General features: G+C 40.0%; 2 protein-coding genes across 6 annotated transcripts; one reads left to right on the top strand and one right to left on the bottom strand.

Annotated features, from left to right (window-relative positions):
• Positions 1 to 3,846: 3,846 nt before the first annotated feature.
• On the bottom strand, positions 3,847 to 9,690 carry LOC121615776 (T-cell surface glycoprotein CD3 zeta chain-like). 5 transcript variants are annotated; one of them, XM_041950194.1, is made up of 7 exons: positions 9,430 to 9,679; positions 6,152 to 6,246; positions 5,527 to 5,553; positions 5,326 to 5,388; positions 5,188 to 5,247; positions 5,064 to 5,093; positions 3,847 to 4,518 (listed from the first exon to the last, which is right to left on the bottom strand). In XM_041950194.1, the coding sequence occupies exons 1-7, from the start codon at positions 9,491 to 9,493 to the stop codon at positions 4,462 to 4,464; spliced, it is 396 nt and encodes a 131-aa protein (XP_041806128.1). In that variant the 5' UTR covers positions 9,494 to 9,679; the 3' UTR covers positions 3,847 to 4,461. The 5 variants fall into 5 exon arrangements, with proteins under 5 accessions (XP_041806128.1, XP_041806130.1, XP_041806131.1 ...); XM_041950196.1 differs by having other exon boundaries at positions 5,326 to 5,358; positions 9,430 to 9,677; XM_041950197.1 differs by having other exon boundaries at positions 5,326 to 5,352; positions 9,430 to 9,672.
• A 2,995-nt stretch (positions 9,691 to 12,685) lies between these two features.
• On the top strand, positions 12,686 to 20,755 carry lamp1b (lysosomal associated membrane protein 1b). Its single transcript, XM_041951511.1, has 6 exons — positions 12,686 to 13,079; positions 15,793 to 15,986; positions 16,092 to 16,220; positions 16,357 to 16,423; positions 18,606 to 18,773; positions 18,872 to 20,755. The coding sequence occupies exons 1-6, from the start codon at positions 13,019 to 13,021 to the stop codon at positions 19,009 to 19,011; spliced, it is 759 nt and encodes a 252-aa protein (XP_041807445.1). The 5' UTR covers positions 12,686 to 13,018; the 3' UTR covers positions 19,012 to 20,755.
• The last annotated feature ends 665 nt before the right edge of the window (positions 20,756 to 21,420 follow it).

Here is a 21,420-nt window from a genome sequence, read left to right as displayed (position 1 = left end):
GACTGAATATACCTCAGCAGCACTTAAACATAAGGTTCACCTTTAGACATTTCTGTGTATAGAACAGTGTAGAATGTATAAAATACTGTCTGGCTCGCCATTCAAAGTTTATACTGATGAAACATACATCGGAAACATACATAAAAGGACAACCTACTACTGCTATTTTCTAGTACTACTATTTATGGGGTATTTCCAGGTTTAAATGTTATTTTGAGATCCTTCTTGCCAAAGTAAAAGCCTTTCTCTTTGCAGCTAGGCAGGTGTCTGGCCACTCATGTTGCTGGTTTCCCTGTCTTTAAGGCCACAACGGGCCTACAGGACTCAGTCCTATTCCAGTGCTGTTTGTAGTTACTAAAGAGTTGAACTTGTGCTAGCAAGATGAACCAGTTGCCGTCGGCACCATGGGATGTTACTGAAATATTTATCTGAGGAAAGACTTAAGAATTAGAGAAACGATCTTTTCTTAATTCTATACATATAAATATATATATAAACACTTGTAAAATATTCATATTTTATATTTGAACCAGTATGTTATCAAGACTGAATGTAGTGTTTATCATGCTTACTCAAAAAAAAAACTCCCTAAATCTTCCTTTTTATTATTACAGAATAGCAATTTTTTTTGAAAACTATCAAGACCAAAAAACGAGATGAAATCTGAGGCCGCGCCTCGGTGGCGTGAGTTGCTGACACCTGTGTCTGTCGTGTATCTGCGAGGTCTTTTCAACAGGAGGGTCTCGTTCAGACGCTCCCGACTCTGAAGCATCTGATCTTAATCTTTTAATAGATTTTTTTTTTTTTCGTTCTGTGTTTTTGGAGTCTTTGTGGACTTGATTTGTTGTGCTGTCTTTAACAATCATTTGATTTTTTTTTTTTTAATATTACTTTTATGCCTTTAATTGTTTTGTATAGTGTGAGAGGGCAAGATCACTGGCTTTCTTAGTTTGACAAAGAAGATTAACATTATCATTTTGCCTTATTGTTATGTAGAAGACATGAGCATTGTAGCATTGTTGTGTGTGTGTCTGTGTGTGCGTGTGAGTGGGAGCTTGAGCGTTGAGCTCACCTGGTGCATTGTTTTCACTGAAACAATACAGTGTATTGTATGGCAGTACACTGTAGGGCATTTTGGAGCATGATTATGTTGCTACCTATGTTTTTTAGGTGTGACTCAGACAGGTTGAGGATACCTGTGAGAAAAGCTTTACTAATAATTCCAGCAGGTGAGTAGGTGTGTGTGTGTGTGTGTGTGTGTGTGTGTGTGTGTGTGTGTGTGTGTGAGTTTAAAAAAAGAGAATAGGGAGGACAGTCTGAAAACCATTATGGTGCATTTTTTTCCCATCTTCCATTGGATGCTTGAGAGTGATTTTTAAAAAGTGGTGAGACATGAGGAGTACTTCATGTTTCTGTCCAGAGGGGGTTCTCTACTGATAAACTAAAGCCTTTAAGCAATCCAGTTCCTGGTTTATAAAGGTAAAACTGCAGTTTGTGGTCATAGTGTGACTGTTTCATCTGTACGAATGATCTTAACTGTCAACTGGTGATGTTTTTGGCACTGACTCGGCTTTAATGCTTTAGTTTCATGACGTGATCGTGAGATTTTAAGATGCTTTTGTGGATCAGCCATGCATCAAGTTGTAGTATGTTGGCCCACCACACTGGTTTGCTGGTTTTTAACGATGACACAGTGCGGAGCACCAGTAAGGCAAAAGGAGCTGTTGTATACCTCATTTCTAACTCAAGACTGAGTGAAACCTGCTTTAATCTACTTAAGAAATGAAATATAAAAACAAAAAACTCAAAAAAAAGATGAAAATACACAAACTTGTGTCAGTGGAGAAGCCCGTTCATACCTGTGCTTCGTGAAAGGTTGTGGAAAACACCACCACAAGGGGGAGACAGAATACATACCAGTACTCATGAATGTCTGCTGTTTTTCTTTCACAATTTGGTGTTTTTATGCTGCACACTGATGTATTTCGGCATTGGATGGAAATGATTTGTTGTAACTTGAGATAAAAGTTTATTTTAATGTATTCCTTTACTGTCAGTTAAAAGTTACTTTTGAGCACCCCTCCATGTTTGAACACTTCTTTAAGTTTTGACAATCCTGTTTTGTATTTTTGGCTTTTATTTTCACCCTGACCGGGTACAGGTATGTGCGTGTCTTCCCACATGCTGTCGCAGCCTGCTCTCGCTCTCCTGTGGTACCAACATTAACCAAAGACTTCTAACTTGATTGTATATGAACGACACCGTCTCTCGCCCGTCCCCGCCTCACTGCTCAGCATCAAATACCGGCTGCACGCTCTCACCCGAGTCCTCGAGTCACCTGCGAAGAGTTTGCTTTTTGTTGCATGCGAATGTGTATCCGCCGGAAACACTCCGGCATCGTGTCGGTGCTGCAGTTCCAGTGCCTGTGGGCGGGGATCAGAGGGGGCTGAGCGGGCTTCTCCGACAGACACGAGCCAATCCGGTGGTAGCTGGGTGATGTTTGTTAATACACACTGAGGGTTGATCCTGTGCACACTGTACATGCTCAGGACTCTGTATGTTTGTCTATCTTGAGCGCTGTTGCTAGGATGCCCCCCCACCTTCTCCTCCTCCACTCTTTCTCTCTCTCAAGGACTGTGGTGAAAATGCTGTTCCTGCCTCTCACAGTGTGTCTGTCTCTTCCTCATCACCTGTACACTGTATTGTCCCAGGACATTAACCCTGTTGTCTCCAGGAATACACATCCTGTGGTCGCTAAAACTCACTGCTGTGTCCCCCTCCTCCTCCTCCTCTTCCTCCTCCCTCCTTTCCTCCTTTTCTGCCCTCTCTCCTTTGACATCGTCTCTTCAATACAGACTCTGATCAGCTGTGACACTATGCATCATGGTCCTTCACTCTGCATGGACTGTGTCCCTCCGGCTCAGAACTCTGGCCGACGGGCTTCAGTGACACTTTGTTTAATGCTTTACTCCAAGTGAGGTTGTAGGACCTCACAAGCGCTATCCCAAAGCAAAAATCCAAATATTTAACTTTTGACAAATGCAGATACCAAAGATATCTCTCTGTCCTGTGTCTTTCTCTCCCTTCCGCCCTGCAGCATGTGTATTAAGAGACAAACCCAGCACTGGCTTTAGTCCTAGCCTCAGTAATTCCAAAGCTTAGATGTATATTTTGGTATATTTCTGAGAAAAACTTGCGTGAAAAGCGTCTGTTTCTCGTTTGTTTGTTGTAATCTCTTTTTTCTGTCACAGCATGGAACTAATTGCAGAACTGTCTTACTCTTGGTAGGTTAAAGATATAGTATTTTTGTATGTTTTTGGGTGTGTCGTGTGTGATTATCAGTTCACAGCCCAAGTGACCATGGCTTTTAACAAGAGAGAAAAATGAGGAGGGGGAAAACAAAAAACAAAAAAAAAAACGCCAACCATGTACATACTCTGTGTATCTCAAGAAATGCATTCTGTAAAACATTTACTACTCACGTTGGAAGCTTGGGCTCATCTAAAGGAATGTGTCCTAGATTTTATTTCCCTTTTTCTTATTCTGCAGTCTGATAAACATCGTCTTCCCAGGGCTCCAATGTAAAGAGTTCTGGTTTCCATCATGGACAACAACTCTGAGGGACACTGCTCCGATCTGACTACAAGAAAAACAAACAAAAAAAATCTGCCTCCAGTCATGGCGGCGTAGAACTGAAAGATTGTGTAGAAATTTAAAGTATGTGAACCAGGATACATAGTAGATTTTGATGCATTTGTCTGCTGTATTTTTGTTTGTTTTGTTTTTATACACATATAAAGATAATCTTTTACTGTTAATGTACAGTTTTCTTTTGTTGTAAACATCATTAAACCATTTTCCAAGTGTTTTGACATGTGCCTGGTCTTTTATTAATATACAGTTACACAATGAAGCAAACTTGTACGATAATTTACAGCAATCAGACACCACATCACTCTTTTGTTTTCCATATTATGGCGCCAAAAGGTTTAAAAAGTCAAACATTAATGACATTTTGATCAGCTTCTCCTGTACCTTGTGTTCAGTGCTGATTGGCAATAACAGAGATCATATTAAATATCATAAATATACTCCAAGCTAGCCTGTTAGCATTAGCGCATTAGCAGCCCCTGTGCCTGATCACAGCCTCACCTAGCCACTAGCATGGCTCCTCTGCCTTAAGGCAAATTGTGAAAGATGTGTAAATGCAAAAATGAAGCATTTTATTTTGGGCTATAGAAGTTGAGTTTCCAACAGAGTTCATTATTTTTATGGCCATTATCATTTTTTAATTTGATCAGTTTATATATTGTTAAGAAACTGAAAAAAGGCTTGTCACAATATGCAGGAGACACAGGGCGATGTCATCAGAACAGCTGCTGATTCATCTCAGCTCATTATTTCAGGTAGAATCAGCAGCGATGACACACAGGAGGTTGTCACAGGAGGACATGCAGGACATCAGTGCAGGGGCATAGATTCATAGGGGTCTTTATCCCTCTCCTCAGCTTGGGCCGACTGTGGAGGGGGGACACATGGTTAAAGCTCTGCATTGGCAACAGCTCTCGATCTGGAGACATCAGGGGGAGAAGAGCCTGCACGTTGCCGTTAGCAGCGATCAGAGAGCAAACAGCCGCCCAGATCCTGTTCATGAAACACATACTGATAGCTCTCCCTCCAAAACTTATTGTTTCATTTTATAAAGGTGCTTTAAATTTTCTCTCCGTGGAGCAGCTTCAGGATTTGTCTCTAACATTGTTACAGTCTGTCTTAAGGCTGAATGAATTCAAATAAAAAATGAAATCAAGTTTCCCGCTAAAAGCCACTTTTCACAGATGACATTTTGACGTCTTACAGCTGGAAAATCACAGGTGTAAACAACATAATGAGTGATGGCTGAATTCCATTTAGCTGCTTCAGTTTCAGGGTCCTGGTCTTGTGTTTGCTGACTAACATTTTTAAAAAGGCACATTTTTATTTGACTGTATCTCACAATTGTAGAAAGTGGATTTGTTTAACATGAATGATTGTAAGAGGCCATGTGAGCGAGTGAATCATCTTACCTCTGATTTCTTTTTCTTGCCAGCTTTTTTCTAGAGACAAAACACAACGCAATGCTTGACGGTTTAGACAGGAAGAGGATAGGATGTGACCTTTAGAAGTTTCCAACCAGAGGAGCTGACCTACCTTTCTTTTTGATGGGTCCAGCACCTCGTAAGGATCGGCATCCTTCGGTCTCTCGAGCTCCTAGAGAGGAAATAGGAAATGCTAAACAAATATCTCACAGCAGAGCAGCAGAGTTGAAGTCATGTGGTCAGTTCTCACCTGGTAAATGCCTCCTTTATCTTCCTGCTTAGTCCGTGAGAAACACAAGAAACAGGAAATAGGCTTGAAATGAACACGTTGAAGCAGATACACACAGACGTGCATAAATAGACACAATATCAATAGATGAACAGTGGAGAAATGGTCGTCATGAGCAGTCGCTGACAAATGCAAAGACACGGAGGAGACTGTACAACTTACTTCGTCAGCCACAGATGGGATGTATAACTACACAGAGAGGAAGACAAAGAATAGAACAAACAGCTTAGAAATGAACACGTCAAATCACAGGTCTGCAACAGACTAAAACTGAGTCATTGATGAAGAAATTTGTTGAGCAAAACTGCTGAATATTCTCAGTGTAGCCTGTGAGGATGTGTTGCTTTATATCATTGTAAATTAAATAAGATGAATAAATTGCGGCTTGGACAAAACAATTTGCAGATGTCAACTAATTTTTCCTATTGTTTCCTCCAAAATAATAAAAGTTCCCTTAATTGACTTCAAAGTGTCACTCTTCTCGGATCCTGAAAAACCCTACAGATTAGTATTTTTATCTCACAAAAAATAAAACTGCACAAACAGTGATTTATATTGTCTTTTTAAAATAATCTTTTCCTTTCTTTCCCCCCAGAAACATCTGGCCGTACAAAGAATCGCATGGTGGGTCAACTTTGGCCTGCAGGCCCTGCTAGACTAAATATTGAATCCAAAAAATTATTTTCAGATTAATTATGAAAGAAAATCATTCTTAATATAGAATAGAATAATCAGCCAACAACGAACAGCAGTCTGGTAACCCTGCACTTCCTGTGCTATAACTCACCTTTTCTCTGAAATAGAACGCAGTGGCAATGATGCAGTAAATAATCAGGATCCCGTCCAGGAAGTAGCAGGTGACCGGCTCAGTAAAAAAAAACACTGCAGGACAAACAGACGGGAGAAATATGCAACAGTTACTGCAGGCAGACGTTGGAGGTAACTGCGTACATTTAATGCTTTCAATGCTTCTGTTTTGTGTGACTGAGAAGGAAATCCACCACTTTTATCTGACGGATGTAGATACCAGTTACTTTAGCTTGCAGATCCATATCACAAAAAGATAATATAAGATAAGACTATATTTAGCCCCAGCAGGCAAATCCATGTTACCGCAGCACAAAAGGCAGCCTTAGTGCTAAACAGAAAAAAAACTCCTTAAATTAAATAAATTACATTAAAAACTAAACATTTCTGCATTTAAACAAAAGCAAAAAAAAAACTGAATACATAACAAAATGGGAGAACTGTGCAGATGTCTGTGTGAATAGGTACAAAAATAATGAGAGCAACTCCAAAGTCATATCTTGTTCATCAGTAACACCTGTGACTGTCATAAAGTCACAGGTGTTACTGCTAAACAATAGCGATGATTCTGCTCAATTCAAGTGTCCCAGTAAGTCATGACAGCAGTGTGAACAACACCAGGACCCTCAGTATGTCTTATGTTAACTTTACAAAATATGATGCATTGGTCAGTCCATAAAGTCTGCTTATTGAGTAATTTTATTTCCAATTAAAATTTTCTTCAAAAATATGTGAGAATGTCAGAATATTTTTTATTGTATTTCCTATAAATATTAATGGTAAATTTGGTGCAGTAAACTGCTTTATTCTGTCTTGTTTCAAGCCACTCAATTCAAGGGCTTTTTTAAACAAGTTGATATAAAAAATTAAAATAAAAAAAACATCCTTGCTGCATCGATTTCTGAAAATTAGGTTTTTGGAACTCACTCATAAAATATATACATAATAAAACAGAGTACTTTCACTTTAAGACCATTCTGATCATAATAAAAGGATAATATACTAACTTTTACTGAAGAGAAATTTTAAATGCAGTAGTTTTAGTTGGAACAAAGTATTTTATTTGGAATGAAGTCTCTGAATATGAATGCTGTTTAATAACATTTTTTTTTTAACATCAGACAAATATCATTGAGAAATACTAACTTTTAATAATCTTTCCTGTTAAAAGTTATTTCTTTTTCCTTCAGCAAAGTGTGCAGAATTACACTCGTAAGAGAAGATAAAACATCATCTTCACTTATCACATATCAGATTCTTCCTCACACGTTACAGCAGTACAAGAGCCCGGCTGTTCAGAGAGAGCACCATGAGTTACACAACTGAATACAACAAAATCAAATAAGAATTAAACATAGAGATATACAAATGTACGATATATAGATTCATGTACATTATATTAGAAATATAATCGGCGAGTTGTGCCAGTGTTTGTGCAAATATATACTGTAACAAAGTGTCCAATAATGCAACTGATGTAAAAATAAGTGGCTGTGGTTTATGTAGTACACATAATATAATATGGGTATATGTTTATGACAGGAGAAACTGCAAAAGTAAAACATAAGGTCTCAGTGTGTGTGTGTGTGTGTGTGTGTGCGAGAGAGCGAGAGAACGGCTGAATCTGTTGCATGTCGTACAGGATGTCCATTTAGCAACATGGGATGGAAAAAAGCAACGTGCACGTGGGAGAAGTGAGTCAGACCCCTGAAACAGGAAATCGGCGAGCACACCCGTGCATCTTAGTGGTGTCTTCCTGTCTGCTCTGAGGTGTTGGTGGGGCTTGTTTATTTCTGTGTGCGGTCGGAGCAGAAGCCAGTGGTGGGGAGTCTTTGAAGCCATGGCTCCTCCATCAAATCTTGATCATCTGAGGTTGTTCAGGGTCTAATGTTACTTCTAGTCTTGGATTATTTTGTTGTTAGAAAAGGCAAATTGTGCAGTTGCACATTAATGCAATTTGTTCATTTGAATGGGAACAGTTCTACATTTTGGGAAATACACTTCTAGACAATTAGATCAATACCTATATTATATATGTCTATACTATATATTTAAACTACGTATGTCCTGTACTTAAATCACTCTTCCTGAATGATATTTAGAAATGGTTGCTGTCTCAGCCTGGTGAATATAATAAACGTCGATTTGACATTTGTTGATATAAAGCAAGATATCGTCAGCAATCAGTGAATAAATAATAATAAATAATAAATATATCGATATGTCCGTGGCAGCAACCCTCACACACAACACACAATCTTGTGTGTGATTTTCTTTGGTGTTTTATCTTCTTACATCACAAGTGGCTGCAGACAGCAAACAGTGGAAATTCACCTTCAGTGTTTTCTAACGCAGAGGGAGATTTTTTAATTCGTGCACACTTTCCTGTAATCCCTTCATCGCCGTGAATCCGACTTCAATACACGACAGGACTCGGAAGTGCTTTTTCATCAGTTTGAAAATAGAATTTTCAGAACCCCCCCCAACTCCTGCATAAGAGAGAGCGCCTGGAAAAATCAAAAGCACAGAAACTTCGGTTCATGAAAACACAAACTTCTCAAATCAAATCCAAAGGGAAGAAATGGAGTGCATTATTGTCTACTTTATGTTGACACTGCTTTGAATTATAGTCATATGGATTTATACCAACACACAGCTTATGCAGGGCAGAGTATGAAGAGCGGAATAACTAAGCTGCCTCAGCTGTGTGTACAATTTAAGAGCGATAAACATGTTTAATCTGTGCGTCAGATTTGAATCTTTGCGTTTCCAGTGGACGGCCAGTGTTTCATATCACTGAATGGAAAATGTAATTAGCCTCTCATGTCTCAACTTCCTCGCCTTGTCACAAAACCTCAAGCAGCGCTACTTTTTCCTAATGCTGAGGAAATATCTCCTCTAATCTGTGACTCTCTCGCCATTTCTGCAAAACAGAAATCAAAGAGGTGATCCCATGTAGGCTGCTGCCTCTATTACTCCTCTAAAAAGCGCAGTGAACGAGTGATCTGGAGTAGTTTAAAGGGTGGAGAGCAGCATGTTCTCTCCACTGACAATCATCCGAGCAGAGGAGGCCTGTGTTATGGAAGAGGACAAAGATTTCCACATCAGGGTGTAAACTGAACGTGCATTAGAGTTTTAGTTTTAAATTAATTTAGCTTAACGCCTGCTGAATCCTTTCCAAAAGGGTTTCCTCGATCACATGTGCAAACATTTCAGCCCATTGGTCAAAACTAGCTGTTCTGTGTTTTCGTCTCTTACCTTCACAGGAAACAGGTACCAGGAGCACAAACAGCACAAACACACCTGTCCTCAGCACCTTCATGACTCTCCCTCCTTCTCTCTGTCTGTCTGTCTGCAGAAACAAACTCTTCTTTCTCTCCTTCTCTCCCGATGGTTTCTGCCCCCCCCCCTCACGCTGATCAGAGGAAGTGGCTGAACTGACTGCCTGCCTGTGGACTGAGACGTTGGCTGTGTGAACTTCAAAGCATCGTACAGCCTTCAACACCCACAGTGAGCCTCTCTGACTGTGTCGCCTTCAACTGTTTCCTCCAGAACCGGACAGAATCTGCTCCTGCCGGCTGACCTTACCTCAGTGGTGAGACGTAACAAGCAGAACACAGTTACAGGGTGCCAGGAAAAAAGGTGGGTAAACTTTTGCTACTCAACTAATCACTAATCAAAGCTGATGAATATTCATTGTTACATTGCTTTATTTTCAGCAACACTTTATTCTAACTCTGCCTATTTAACATTCAGGATGTAATCAATAATAATAGATGGCTTATAGTGTAGATAAGACGAGTTCTTAAAATGTCTGTTTTAAATATTTATGAACCTTTTGGAAATTCCTTTTGTGTCTGTGGCAACTGTAAGACAAATGTACATCACATGCTTTAGCCACTCATTGTATATTGTTACAGATACATTATACTGTGGTATTAAACTTCAACCGACTGTTCGTACACCAGTTATGGATGCTTCGTAGGAAGACTTAGAGCTGTTGATGAATACAAAAACAAACACACATGAATCATACCTGCTTACAACTGCAGTGTTTTATAAACAAGTGTTTATAACCTGCTAATAAATGTTATGTACTGTAGGCTAGTAGGTTAAAATAATGGTTTAAATCGATGGATATGTATTATTGGAAATGAGGTTTTGGTGTGCTATCTTATTAAATAGATAACAGTGTTTTCTTAAGGCATATATACAAGCCTGATTTCAAAAAATGATTTTACACAGTCTTCCTGAGCCCATGTACTACTATCCTTATTCAATCATGTGTTCATAAAGAGGTGAACCTCGCTCCATCCTCGCTTGTGGAGGACTGAGCCTTTCCAGGATGCTCCTTTCATACCCAATCATGATACACCTGTTGCCAATAAAACTGTTTACCTGTGGAACTGTCCCAGTCTTTTATTGCTCCTATTGCAGCTTGTTTGAAACGCGTTGCTGCATCAAATTCAGAATAAGCAGATATTTACAAGAATCAGTGAAGTTGATGAGGTACTGTTCTGACTGAGTATATGTAAGGGAGGATTAGCAAATGATCATTTTCCGTTTTTTTTTTTATGTTTTCCATGGCGCTCCAGTTTTTTTTTTGGAGTTGTTGGGTTGTAAGCAATCTGAATTTAGGTGGATTTTGATCCTGTATACCTCCTGGACCTTTGCGGAAAACATGGCAACCGTTTAAGAGTCACTTGCAGGAAAGAACGAACTCTAAAAATACTCACTGGCAAACAGACTAAACCAAAGAGATCTATCTATCAGAGAGGAAAAGTCTGATTGTACAGATTATGAGGTACAAAATGTTCCTGTCGGTTAACAGTCAACTAGAAAAATGTGAACATCCCATCCACTGGCTGCAGAAGGATTGATTTGACATTTGTAGCCGGTTACAGCCTGTTTAAGTAACTGTGTGTTCAAAGGTCAAAAGATTGGTTTCCCCCATATGGTATTTAAATGTTAGTGTGTCTGTGTAAAGGAAGAGGTTACCAACATGAGACCTCGGCATCTTTGCACAGTGTTTTTTCTGAGGTTGCATAATCACACTGAACTGCGACACTTAAGGAACATATTGAACCAGCAGGCAGACAAGTGAGGCCGGGTGATGTTGCACAGAGAGGAGACTTCATTTTGACACTGCTGTGAAAAATGTTGGTCTGAGTGAGGTCTGACCTCAGGGACCTTTAATTAAATGTGCACATCCAAGCTTTTGGACGCTGCACCCTGTCAGTCGCAGCCCCAGCAACAAAACTACATGAAACTATTAGAGAGATTTAATGATGTTTGGATGTAATACAATTTACATTTAGATTTGATCATAAATCTTAATCTGCAAAGTAACTAGAAAACACTTTGGGTTTAAAAGTACAATGTTTGCCTCTGAAATATAGTCAGGCAGATGTGTTAAGTGGCTTAAAATAGACATACTCAGGTAAAGGTACAAGTACCTCACAATAATACTCAAATACTGTCTGGTCCAAGTATCATTCAAAAAATTCTCATGTAGCCTGGACAAAGGATGACAATTAAATACATATTATACTTCTCACATCTGCATAACCACTCTGCATGACATGAATTTTGTCATCTCCTCACATCTGCTGAGGTCCATGTGGACCCTCTGCATGCAGAGAAAATTTATTCACCCATATATGTGGACCATATCTATTGACAAACCTGTGTAAACATTTCAGTGTACGTACACACCCAATGTAGTATAAACACATTTGCACGTTCCCTGTCATTTTCCAGTTTGGAGTATATTCCTCAAGGCCCAAGGGAGGCTGCATGCCTGGTTTTCCAGAACCCCAAAATAAACAACGTATAACTCTAAATATACAAAAAAAAAAAAAAAGAAAAAGAAAAAGAAAAAAATTACTGTTATATATAGTTGCACCAACCTAGGGTCAGGCCCTGTTTGAAGAGTCACAAGATTCATCTGAGGGGGTTGTGACATGATTAATGGAAGAAAACAAAAAAACAAACTTCTGAAACACAAATCTGTTTTCAGCTTTTGGACTTTAATCTTTGCTCTTTTGTTAAATACATGATGACTTGACCTCTTTTGGCCTCAGACAGCTGCTCACATGAAACCATGTGAGAAGTATGGAGGGTCAATGTTTCTGCGGTGCGACTGATAACAACTAAACTGATATTTAATAAGAGGTCACAAGCCAAAAAGGTTGAAACCACTGATAAACCGCTAATCAGATGTTTTTTAGAGTAAAATCTTAAGATAGAAAGTAATTACTGACTACTGCTCTTATGTTGTGGAGTAAAAAGATCAATATTTTACTCTAAATTGTGGTAGAGTAGAAGTATAAAGCTGGATAAAATGAAAATACTTTAAAAAAGTGCAAGTACCTCGGAGTACAATACTTGAGTCAGCGTACTTTGTATTGTTTGTTTGTATTTGTCAAAACATGTATTTATCCTTCAACTCTTCTTCGACGTTGAAAAAGCGTGTTGCCTCAGCGGCCGTGTACCACGTGACTTTTGGGTGTTTCTTAAACCCCCTGTCACATGATCCTGATGTCAGTCTTTGCAGCGGTGGCGATGATAAAGTATTAAAGGCAAGCGAAGTTAGCCTCACGACTGGCGTAGAAAATCTTGAAACTCGTAACTATAAACGTTAGTGGTTTATGTTACCGAGGACGGCGCTTTATCGTCTCAAAAAATCAGTGCGCTTGACTTTAAGCGTCGGTTGCTGTTGTTGTGAGGCTAACGTTAGCCTAGCTAGCACAACATCACCTAGCTAGCTAGCTGCGCCCAGTCTGTTGTGCTGCCGTGATTTCGCCCTGACTAACGACGGAGTAGCTCGTAAGCAGACCGCACAAACATGACGCAGATCGGTGGTGTCCAGTCACGGTGCCTGGCAGTAACGCTGCAGTTGATTCTTGGTGAGTATTGATTCGGTTTTTAAGACAGTAACTACCCGGCAACAAAAAAAAAAAAAAAAATAACGTTAAGGTCACAGATAACCTGTCTTCAACTAGTAGGACTGGTAGGTTAAAAGACACCGTCCGCACTTACTCCGCTAACGGTTTGTGTTTTCTTTAGATCTTTAACTGTAAGGACCACAATGAGCTGTAGGCTCCTGGAGCCATGACTTTGCCGGGCCTACACGTTAGTTAACGCGGGTTTCTGTTCCTGAAATGGTGTTTTAACTTAAAATGACCTAAATGCATAAAACTCAAGTTATGTTCTTAGACACAGTTGTGAGGTAATTGTATTTTGCTGGAGTATGTTAAAGCATTTCAAAGTACTGATATTGAGATATTGAGCACTGGTACTGATGATACCAGACACAAAAATACTGTGAATGCTTAGAATAGCAATTTGTGTCTGACATGGTTTTTGCATTTTTTTGTTTCATCTGCTGTTTCCTCCTTGATGAAAACTCCAGAATCTGTGAATATACAAATAGCGTTTATAAAATAATTTCTTTTGTTCACTTCTGAAACTGAAATTTAACGTGAGCGCGGAGCAGATGGATGTGAAGAATGATTTGTGTTAAACTCTGCACCAACATCACACACATTCAAATGAAGTAACAATAAGTAAAACACATTGTTGAGTGGAGGGAGTCTTTAGTTGTAGCTCACCTCACTACATGTCAGAGGCAGAGGCTTTTTAAAAGTTGAATCAATCAGTCGTGTGATTGATTAGGTTATCAACATCTTCTTTTTAGAAAAAAAGCCACACTCACTGGTCGCAGCTTCTCAGTTGTGAATATATGCCGATTTGCTTTGTCAAACAACTTAAACATGGCAAAGCAGTTTAAACATGACAAATTGGAGTCTAAGAATTTTCCTTTTTTTTGTCATTTTATCCACCAGATGATGAATCGGGAAAACAATCAGCCCATTCATTCAGAATGAAAATAATAGTTAATAAAAGCAGCACTATACTTCTCTGCCCACTATATTTATCTGGCAGCTGTAGTTACTAATATAATCATCTGCTAGTAAAATAAATGTGTAGCCAATAACTTGTATTACACCTGGCACCTGTATTCTGCATTAGAGACAAAAGCAGACACTTAAATGTGTGGAACGAACCAATGAAAGCTCACACAGAGGATCAATGGTTTGATTTTCCTTCTGTCGTGTGTGTGCATGCATGCGTGTGTGTGTGTGTGTGACTGTCATTTTCTGCTGTTTTTCAAATGTGACAATAACATATCTTGTCTGTAAATTGGAAATTAAACAAAATTGTTTTCATATTAATTCACGTCAACCTACATCATTGTACTGAGGTGGTTGTTTTCTTTAGTCCAGGGCAACTGAAGTCTGTTTTTTCTTGATGTGCTTGTTTGTTTATACCTTTCCTGCCATTAACGAGTCCAGCCTGGTGTGCTCCTCCTTGGTTGGAATGAAAACCTACAGCCACACGGCCCTTTATGGAATAGTTTGGACATGCCTGCCATAGAGGTTCAGACCAGTTGAACCAGTTGAAGGTTCACTGATGGAAGGAAGCTGTGTTTGTTCAGATCAGTGTGAAGCTCCAACAGTGTTTTCGATGTCACTGTAAGTGTTGGAGTTCTGGTACCGGACATATCTGAATGTGTAGTTCACATTTGGGTCTTGCCCCATTGCCGTGGTGAAATGCTGTAATTAAAATCACAACCTGCTGTACATTAACTTCTTTAACAATGCACAGATTTAATTTTGTAGATTAAAACTACTTTAAAGAACTTCGAAATTGACAGCTCATACCGAACATGAGCAAAGGAAATACATGTTTTGATACAATAAGACAACATAGAAAAACAAGATGCTTTGCTTTGTTCGACTGGACCAAGCTGAGGAGGAGTACAATGTCTAGCTATAAGGAAGCATTAGCAACTGAACAAAACAGCACTCTGAAAAAAAACAGAAGGTTTTACTCACCTGAATTTAGTGCAGAAGAAGGTTCTATGAGTTAGGTTCAGGTGGTCGCTCACTCAGACAGAAGCCAGTCACATACATGGTTCTGCCCTGTTTGTCTTGATTGTCAGTCAATACGGGGATGAAATAAAGTATCATGAAATAAAAAGGTGTTGTGCAGTAGGAACAGGTTTTGTAAAAAAGGACAATCTGAAATGAAACTGCTGGAAATGGAAAATAAATTGCCTGCAATAAACTTTATTGGGAAAATTAGCAAGATGAATTAACATTTCATTATAATAACGAGCTGAGTTCTAAAAACTTTTTAGATTTTTTTTCTGAATTTTGCGATTATATTATGTATTTTGGCTGCATTTGTTGATACAATTATTTACCTCATAAGGTGAAGCTACGAGTTTTAAAAAGTCTTTGCAAAGCATTGACATTAGTTTCTCCATTACAAGGTATTAAGGTCTTAAATTGAATTTTTGGAACTCTTACATGTTTTCTCTAAAAGGTTTGCTAAAATGGGATTATTCTCCTAATTCTCCCTACTTTGATACTTTAGGTGGTGTGATTGTGAAACAGTATTACTTTGCATTCCATGTGATTTAAAAAGGTTGTAAAGGGTCTCAAATTTTACTTGTGAGCCCTGCAAAACCCTTTATTTGTTTATTTATGTATTCAGTGCTGAACATCTTGCACCCCTGTAATACTACATTGAAAACTGAATAACCTCTTGCAGCTGCAGTCCTGCACCAGGGTTTTGCTACTGTTGCCCCGCCGACAACTGCCCAAACCACTGCTGCCCCACACAAGGAGCCCGGCAGACCTGAAAAAGGAAACTACCTGGTTACCAACAGCAATGGTACTGCTTGTTTACTGGCATCCATGGGTCTCCAGCTCAACATCACCTTCAGCTCTGTCTCCCAGAATAAGGTGCGTAAATGCAGACACTCAGCAGTAGTCTGAATACTGTAGGAGCTGAAACTACGGACACATTAACAGGTTTGAAATGCTCACTATTCCATCATTGATTTGCAGACTGTGCAGGATGTTGTGAACCTTCAGCCCAATGTGACAAAGAGCTCTGGGTCATGTGACTCAGACAGCGCCTCCCTGCAGCTCACAACAGATGCAGAGAAGACCAACCTCACCTTTCTCTTCACCCTGGTATGATACTATGACATGTATCCTCTTGCTTTTATTTTCACCTTGTGCTTCCTCAAACAGCCACTAGATGGCAGCTGGAGCTTGAGGTAAACTTGCAGTGTCACTGACTTCTGCTGGTCTTGCTGTTTTTCACCAGAATATTACATCCAATAAGTACCACCTGAGTGAAGTGTCTCTGTCAGCAGCCTGGCCAGACATGAAAGGTGAGTGCAGATTACCTCTAAGGATTCAGATTACCTGCCTTGTGTTCAATCTATCCTGCACTCCTTATCAGTTTCTGTGGTGTAATCAGGTTTTTGTTTGCTCAGAATGAGGGAAAGCTTGGCACCACAACTTTACCTCACTGAAGTAATGGGAAAATAAATATAAACAGATGTGTGGCGCTCTGTATACCTTCTCTGCTTTGTGTAACTCTATAACTGACTGTCAGCTGGTGTTGAAATATTTAAGTATATATTACATAGCAAACTTTTTACAGACCCATGTATATGTTACACCTAAGCACTGTGTTTCCACTGTGGTGCTTAAAATCTACTCTGAAATACCAGAAAATATGATATGATATAATCTAATACCGCAGCCCTTCAATGAAAACTACCATTATGAAATATTTAGGTTTTGATATGTCATCTGTCATGAAAGGGGTTTCTAACATGTTGGAAAAAGTCTTAGAGGTAGGAAAGTGCTAAGTGGACTGAATTAATCAGCTACATGTGTAGAGGTGATGCACGTTTATCTTTGTAGTTTGTACAAGACAGGTGGCAGGTGGAAGTGAATCCTGCTTTGCACTGGTCCCCCAAGCAGTCCGAAGTAAAATGATTGTAGTGAGAAGTTAGAGAAACAAGCTAGAGATGCCAAAGGCAAGACTTGAACTGGTGAACTGGAAAACTAGTTGATTTGAAAGTCTTCCTCCGCCTTCGGTCCTTTTCTCCTGCAGCAGTCCTGTAATTCTGTCTGCAACACAAATTGACAGCATTTTGCAAGTAATGTGAATTATATGCTATACTTTAATTTCCCCCTGTAGTGATTCTGATGTTTCACCGGTTGCTTGTTTTTTTTTAATGGGTCCAATAACTATTGAGATCAGCAGGTCTTGAACAAAGCAACAGCCTTGAAAGTTCCTTGAAACCTTGAATATCTCATCTCTCTTCATCAAAATTACATATTTTGAATTTCTTTCCATGAAAAAGATCCCATCATGCCTTCAAATGGTTTTGATGTGTCCAAACACCTTTGCATTCATTTGGTGTGCACAGACTATGAATATGCAAATAATTCCTGCCTCCATCTCCACACACCCCTCCACTGTTGGCCCCCGGCTCGGCATACCTGTTCACCTTCGACGGTGCTCATCAAACACACAAACAGAGTTTTCTGACAGAAAGCCCCGAGGAAAAACTTCTCCCATGTGCCATATGCACCTGAATCACCAAACCGTATCTTGTTAATGCTACAAGCTTTATCATGACGTCCTTTCTCTGTGACTGACTCCAAAGTCCTGTGAAGTTTCCTGCCAGAATTTCCGTCAGATCAGCTGCCTGACAAACTGCTTTGAATAACGTCTGCTATAACTTTCTTTGTAAACACCCTCAAGCCATATAAAGTGTCCTGTCAGCATTTGACATGAATCATGATGCAACGTGGCCGGCTAACGTTGACTAACATTATCCGGCACAGTGCATGTTTGTTTGAACACAGTCAACAGATAAAACATGAGAAGAATAAACGTGCCAACATGTCGGCTCATACTCACTCTGTCCCCAGGACACATAGATTCAACAGAGTCAGGCTGCAGTATAGGTTCTGTTGGAAAACAGAGCTCTTGTTAAAGGCGACAGTTTGGCTCTCGGATATTCAGATCCTTTGGTAAATGTGAAGATTCACCGTTTCTCCTGGAAACAGAACACGTCTGTGCCATCGTTTGAAAATCGTGAAACTCAGCTTACAACATACCGTTATGCAGCTACACCTGGCTTCTCTTAGTACCACTCGTTTCCCCGTAGCCCCACCCTGTAAGTTGAAGGGATTGGTTCCTCAGGTTTGTTGCGATGAAATATGTTATATGAAACCGTGGCCGTCTGAATCTGTGTTTGTGAGACTGTCATTGGTCGACTGCAGTTCCACAGTAGAAACACTCAGGCATGGCGTTCACCGCTTATTTCGCTCATGATATGCGTGGTAGCATACAAAAACAACCGTATCGACATGTTAACAAGGTTTAAAACTGGAATTTCATTGGAGGAGATCTGTCCTTATGTGGTCTTCCCTCTCTAAAGTTCATCTGCTTTCATTTTAATCCATTTTCCCTCTTCACATCTCTCATGTTTTGTTTTGCCGTACCCCTCTTGCCCCTGTAATCACTCCCTGCTCTGCCCTCTGCTGTAGATCCCTTCTTGGCGAAAAATGGCAGCCTGGACTACCTGCGAGGAACCCTGGGCTACTCATACATGTGTCGCGAGGAGCAGACTCTGAATGTGGCCCAGGATTTGTCCATCAACACCTTCCAGGTGCAGGTGCAGCCCTTCGGTCTCACAGGAGACCAGTTTGGAGCAGGTAAACGCTTCTGTCCAGTAGAAAGTGACAAAATAAATCTACTGTGTTCTTGCTCTAATTTGTCCTCTCTGGTGTTTTTATTTTTTCTACTCTCTCAGCTGAGGAATGTCAGTTGGATGAAGACGACATGCTGATCCCCATCATAGTTGGAGCAGCTTTAGCAGGTCTTGTCCTCATTGTGCTCTTGGCCTACCTCATTGGCAGGAAGAGGAGCCATGCTGGCTACCAGACCATCTGAGGTCACTTGTCGCTCATGTTCCCTGAGGCCAGAGTGTACGATCCCACCCTTGAGATTAACCACTGTTTTATGAGACTTAACCCCCCCGCCCCCCTCTGTCCCTCCACCCTTCATCTCCCTGCCTCTATGTGTGTGCAGTTCTTTGCCCTCATCAGTAACACTAATCATTATCACTTTGTGGAGGTTGATCTGCCCTCTCTGAACTGACACGCTCTCATTAAAAAAGGGGACTTTGTTTGGAGATTGCAGTGAATTGAGGAAGACCTCTATGCTGGTACGATGAAGCAGGGGATGGATGTTGATCAGAGGGTCCATGACAGTCCTCAAATTGTATTGTACTATTTATGATTTCTGTGAAAGGAATTTTGAGGGATTGTGGGATTTGCTGCTGTAGCTTTTCTTATTGTTTATCTGCCTTGGGGTGACCATTTTAGTGTTGTTGCCCTAAATGTGGTTTGTTAATATAAAGGGAATATTTCAGGCTGTTTAACCTTATCCACTTCAGACACTTTTTTTATCGCAACTCTGTAGTTAGCTCCATTATGCAGATTTTAGGGAACATACTAAAAACTCTGTAACGTAATCCGGTTAAGGAATCGTGAGGTGTCATTAGCAGTTAGGATGCATGTAGGGATTCATTTTGTCTGCTTAAAGGTTCTCAACACATTTTGAATAGAGACTGTAGATGCAGTTGTCAGCTTTGTTTGGGCTTTTTGACCCTTTTCACTTCACGCTTTACCTTCATATTTAAAGGAGCAATTCATTATGTTAGGAAATAAGCTTGTTTGCTTTCTTGCTGAGAGTTAGATGAGAACGTTAGATCGATGTCATTCACATATTTGCTAAATATGAAGCTACAGCCAGCAGGTGGCTAGCGTAGCTTTGCACAAAGAAAGAGTTGGTTTTACACTACAGTTTTTTGCTGTGCAGATTTAAACAAATGAGATACAGTATGTTTAGTGAGCTTTAGAGATGCTAGTGGGCAGATTTAGTTACCCTTGGACAGAGCCAGGCTAGCAGTTTGCCCCTGTTTCCAGTCTTTATGCTAAGCTAACATCTGCTGGCTTTCTCAGCAAGAAAGTAAATTTCCCAAAATATTTAACTCTTCCTTTAAGTGATAGCAGTCACTATCTTTGATTCTGCTGTTGCAGTGCGCACACACACACACACACACACACAGCAGGAGTTGCTTAAACAATCTAAAAATAACACTACTGTTGGTTTAGGTGGATGAAAAAGCTCAGGACATCACTGTCAGGACATAATTATGTAGCTGTCGTTACAGTCCACTGGGTGGTTTTTTTGTTTGTTTTTCTGTCCCCTGAATATGGGTCCACTTGGGTTTTTGGTTTTGGTTTCTGAAGGGAAAGAAGTTGCACTAAAGTCCTGAGAAACAGCCCCATGTAATGATTAAAGTGGCCAAAACGCTCTGGTCAGTGTTCATCAGTGCCTTCCCAGCTGTAACATAGATGGGATTAAAGTAAAGCCAACACCGCAGATGTACTCACTCGCTCACTGACGCTGTCATGTCCGGGACATTTTCTTTGTGTCTCACAAAGCCTTTGTGTACTGTTACTACCATAAATATGCATTGTTTGATGTAGTAGGAGAAAGTGTTTTTATGTTGTTTTTTTTTTTTTTGTCTTCCTGCATCTAAATATCCATGTAGTGATTTAATAAGGTTTTAATGGATTTGTCTGAACTGTTTTCTAAAAGAGAGGTCAATAAAAGTGAATGAACGAAGCTGTGTGGCTTTTTGTTTTGCCTTTATACAGCTGAGCAGTCAAACCTGTTCATGGCTGGTTTTGTTTGGGCTCCTGAGAAGTGAAGGTTATAACATTATTGTGTACAGAATCAGAATAGTCTTTTTTTGTATAGTTAAACCACAGTTTTAGTTTTGATTACAGTGGTTGTCAGTTACGCAGGTTTTATGTCCTCAACAGTCCAGAACAGATGGCTGAAATCAAAGCCAGCAGGACTCTGAATGACACTGCTTTCATACTGGATAGTTTCATCACATCTGGGCACAGAAACTGCTTACAGAAGAAAGTGCAGTACCTGGATTATATGGATATGTTTTCTTCTGTCTGTACTTGCAGGCTGGAGAAAAGTTGTCCAAAGTGTTTGCAAACATGGCGTGTATGACCATGGACCGTTGCGACAGTGCTCCGGTACCTGGGGCCTGATGCAAACAGCATGTTCATGAACTTACCTGAATAAAATAAGGAAAACATATACTTTTATCAGGCCTCTCATCCCACCCGAGTCCCCCTACCAGAGCCAGAAGGTGGTGGTTAGCTTCTCACTATCATGGATATCATCAAAGAGATGATGAGAAAGAGATGCAAGAGACACATGACTAAAACTAGATACAAAGTGACCACAGAGATGCAAATGATCCCCATGAGA

Source organism: Chelmon rostratus, chromosome 13, assembly GCF_017976325.1.
Source record: "Chelmon rostratus isolate fCheRos1 chromosome 13, fCheRos1.pri, whole genome shotgun sequence".
Lineage (NCBI taxonomy): Eukaryota > Metazoa > Chordata > Actinopteri > Chaetodontiformes > Chaetodontidae > Chelmon > Chelmon rostratus.
The sequence above is the reverse complement of the archived record's forward strand: the minus strand, read 5'-3'. Positions and strand labels throughout refer to the sequence as shown.

Coding starts and splice junctions, on each gene's coding strand:
- LOC121615776 (XM_041950194.1), bottom strand. CDS start 9,493: ATGAAGGTGCTGAGGACAGGTGTGTTTGTGCTGTTTGTGCTCCTGGTA. Junction 5,554..6,151: donor CGTTCTATTTCAGAGAAAAG/GTGAGTTATAGC, acceptor CTCTCTGTGTAG/TTATACATCCCATCTGTGGC. Junction 4,519..5,063: donor GCAAGAAAAAGAAATCAGAG/GTAAGATGATTC, acceptor CCCCCTCCACAG/TCGGCCCAAGCTGAGGAGAG.
- lamp1b (XM_041951511.1), top strand. CDS start 13,019: ATGACGCAGATCGGTGGTGTCCAGTCACGGTGCCTGGCAGTAACGCTG. Junction 13,080..15,792: donor AACGCTGCAGTTGATTCTTG/GTGAGTATTGAT, acceptor AACCTCTTGCAG/CTGCAGTCCTGCACCAGGGT. Junction 15,987..16,091: donor GCTCTGTCTCCCAGAATAAG/GTGCGTAAATGC, acceptor ATTGATTTGCAG/ACTGTGCAGGATGTTGTGAA.